Source organism: Cyprinodon variegatus, unplaced genomic scaffold, assembly GCF_000732505.1.
Source record: "Cyprinodon variegatus isolate N-32 unplaced genomic scaffold, C_variegatus-1.0 Scaffold1592, whole genome shotgun sequence".
Lineage (NCBI taxonomy): Eukaryota > Metazoa > Chordata > Actinopteri > Cyprinodontiformes > Cyprinodontidae > Cyprinodon > Cyprinodon variegatus.
The window spans coordinates 45,898-48,900 of NW_015152045.1; the positions used below are offsets into that span (position 1 = coordinate 45,898).

General features: G+C 45.8%; 1 protein-coding gene across 1 annotated transcript in view; it reads left to right on the forward strand.

The window, feature by feature from the left end:
• The window catches only part of LOC107104017 (muskelin), a 49,186-nt gene that overhangs the window by 25,366 nt on the left and 20,817 nt on the right, over positions 1–3,003 (forward strand). Inside the window, exons 7-11 of the mRNA XM_015403903.1 lie at positions 533–725; positions 802–918; positions 1,014–1,079; positions 2,403–2,515; positions 2,601–2,813. Of these exons, the coding sequence (XP_015259389.1) occupies positions 533–725; positions 802–918; positions 1,014–1,079; positions 2,403–2,515; positions 2,601–2,813 (702 nt within the window). The remainder of the gene's footprint in view (positions 1–532; positions 726–801; positions 919–1,013; positions 1,080–2,402; positions 2,516–2,600; positions 2,814–3,003) is intronic.

Genomic DNA, 3,003 nt, shown 5'->3' on the forward strand with positions numbered 1-3,003 from the left:
TCAGGATGGTCTCACCAGGCTATTAGGTCCGTTGAATTAACAACAAAATAAAAGTTTGTCTTTTACAGTTAAGAAAATCCCGAAACGTACCTTTTTTTTTTTCATTTTGGCAAATGCCGTTTTTCTAATTTCGTAACAAAAACGAAAAAACAGAAAAACCGCATGCTTGTTTTGTTTTTTCGTTTTTGTTTTGAAACGAAAAACCCAAAGAACGAACCAAACACGGATTGTCCACCGTAGGTCTTTTTAGTTTTAGACACTTTTTTGTTACAGCTTTTCCAGAAGCTGCACTTAGTATCTGAAATAAGTGTTAGAGGATACATTGTATGATGGTAAAACGGCAAAATATAATAAATAAATGAATATGTCCGAGATACGTTTTGCATTATGTTGTGGATCTACACAATTCTTGATGAATTGTTTTAGTGTATTTTTTGAGCTGGAGTGATAAAGAATTGTTTTATCTCGCATAATTTTTCGCTTAAAGTTCGATTTCCCTCCGTCTCAGTTTTTCCGCGTTGTGTCTTTGCAGTACAGGGAACAGGAAGCCATCCGGCTTTGCCTCAAGCACTTCCGGCAGCATAACTACACCGAGGCCTTCGAGTCGTTGCAGAAGAAGACGCGCATAGCGCTGGAGCACCCCATGCTCACCCACCTCCACGACTGCCTGGTGCTGCAGGGAGACTTCGACGCCTGCGAGGAGCTCATAGATAAAGCAGTGAGAGGTACGGCGCCGCTGCTCCTTCCCACCAGCTCATTGGCTGGTCGCTCTCCTAACGCTCGGTTTCCTTCCTCTGCCAGACGGTTTGTTTAACCAGTATATCAGCCAGCAGGAGTACAAGCCCAGGTGGAGTCAGATCATCCCCAAATGCAACAAAGGTACAAGCAGCCAAGAAATCAGCCGAGACGACGTGAACAGTGAGAGAAATCCTCCCAGTTTGATGGATCAGAGCGCCCTGGAAGCCGGCTGCAGGCCTAACCCTTCCTTTATTTATCCCCCCCCCCTCCTGTAGGTGACGGCGATGACAACAGGCCGGGGATGAGGGGAGGACATCAAATGGTCATTGACGTCCAGACTGGTGAGACCTGCGCAGGCGGCGTTATGACATCGCTGTGACTCACTTCCTCCTTCGCTCTGTTTCTATTTAATCTAATTAACCCCCCCCCCTCGTTTTCATCTGTAACCACCTTCAGACCGAGGCTGATTTGAGAAGCACCTGCCGCTCTGCTCTTGGTTTTTGCTGGAATGGCGGCTGCAGGTCCGCCGTCTCTAAGATCAAAGCTGATGTTGTGCGGAGGCAGACGATCAGCCGTCATGGCTCTCTGACTCAGAGCACGCTTACCGCTGTGTGGATGACACATCCCGTTTAGTCCCTCCTGTTTGTTATTCATGGCTGATAGATTTTTATTCCAGTCATGAGGAGTTTAACATCCAAACAGCGCCCTGCTGTCTGAGGCCCATTTCTCTATATGTTAGATTAGTTTTAAAGCTAAGAAATACAAACGCATGTGCAGCAATTCCTTTCTTGTATAAAGGATCAATGATTGGAGCCTGATAAAAATGAATTTGATTAATTCCCGATTTAAAACGATTCATTTGAGTATCACTGTTCTGGAAAATGACAGCAATACAAGAAAACAGTTTATGGGCCAGACTTCCTAAAAGGCTCGCATTAATGTCTGCATCGCTCTTTAAGAATGTCTACCCTAAAATAATCAGGAAGTCGTTCTTTTTGTGTAAGGAAGGGGTCGGATGTTTTTGGTCATGTGACACTGATGATGACGTCAGGTTTTTCATGGTGTCCAATCAGAAAATCTGTCAGTACGGAAGAGGATTAGGGCCACTGGAAAAAGAAAAAAGTTAACTGATTTTTTTATTTTATTTCAGTTTAACATGGGAAAAAAGTCAGAATTCTGACTTTAATCTCAGAATTCTGACTTTTTTTTATTGTCAGAATTCTGACAATAAAAGACGAGACGAGCTAACGTTAGCCCTGGCTGCTGCAGACGGGCTAACGTTAGCCCTGGCTGCTACAGACGGGGTTTCACGGGGAAATTAGGGCATACCAAAGCTGTTAATCACAAAAACGGGGTGTACAATTTCTAGTACTTTTAGTAAAGGGTGCATAATGTACGGCCGTACGCATTACTAGCTTAAGCCTGCTATAAAAGTTCATTCATTCGGCTGCAACAAACCTTTTATATAGACGTAATAAAATTGGACTAGTCCATCTCTGATTTCATGTTCTTGGAAGAAGAATCTCAGTGATCCAGGAAGATCTGTGTCGGTTCTGCTTTGCTAAAACAGAAAAAGATGTTCTGGTGCGTCGCTGTGATGTCAGATCTCCTCTGATCAACCTGAAACTGTGAGCTAAAGGTTGATGCGTCTGTCCTCCCTGCAGAGACGGTCTACCTGTTCGGGGGCTGGGACGGCACACAGGATCTGGCAGACTTCTGGGCGTACAGCGTTCAGGAGAACCAGTGGGCCTGCATCTCCAGAGACACCGAAAAAGAGGTGAGGAGGTCGCCTGCAGCACGAGTCGCTCGTCTGTTTTAAAGAGGATCCAGAATAATAAGCCTGTCTGCTGTCCACCAAGCAGAACGGCCCCAGCGCGCGCTCCTGCCACAAGATGTGCATCGACTCTCAGCGCCGACAGATCTACACGCTGGGCCGTTACCTGGACTCCAGCGTCAGGAACAGCAAGTCGCTGAAGAGCGACTTCTACCGCTACGACATCAACGCCAACACCTGGACGCTGCTCAGCGAGGACACGTCGGCAGATGGAGGGCCCAAGTTGGTGTTCGACCACCAGGTAGGCTGGGAGATGGACGCCGCTCCAATGGACGCGAACGGCTCGCAGAGTCTTTTATGCTGCGACTAATACAAAAGATCCTTTAAGGAGATTTCATTTAGTTATAACGTCTTCATCAGCCGTGGAAGCTGATCGATCTGATCGGGTAAAGATTCATTTTAAAGATTAGTTTTCTCTTTTTTTTTTTTTT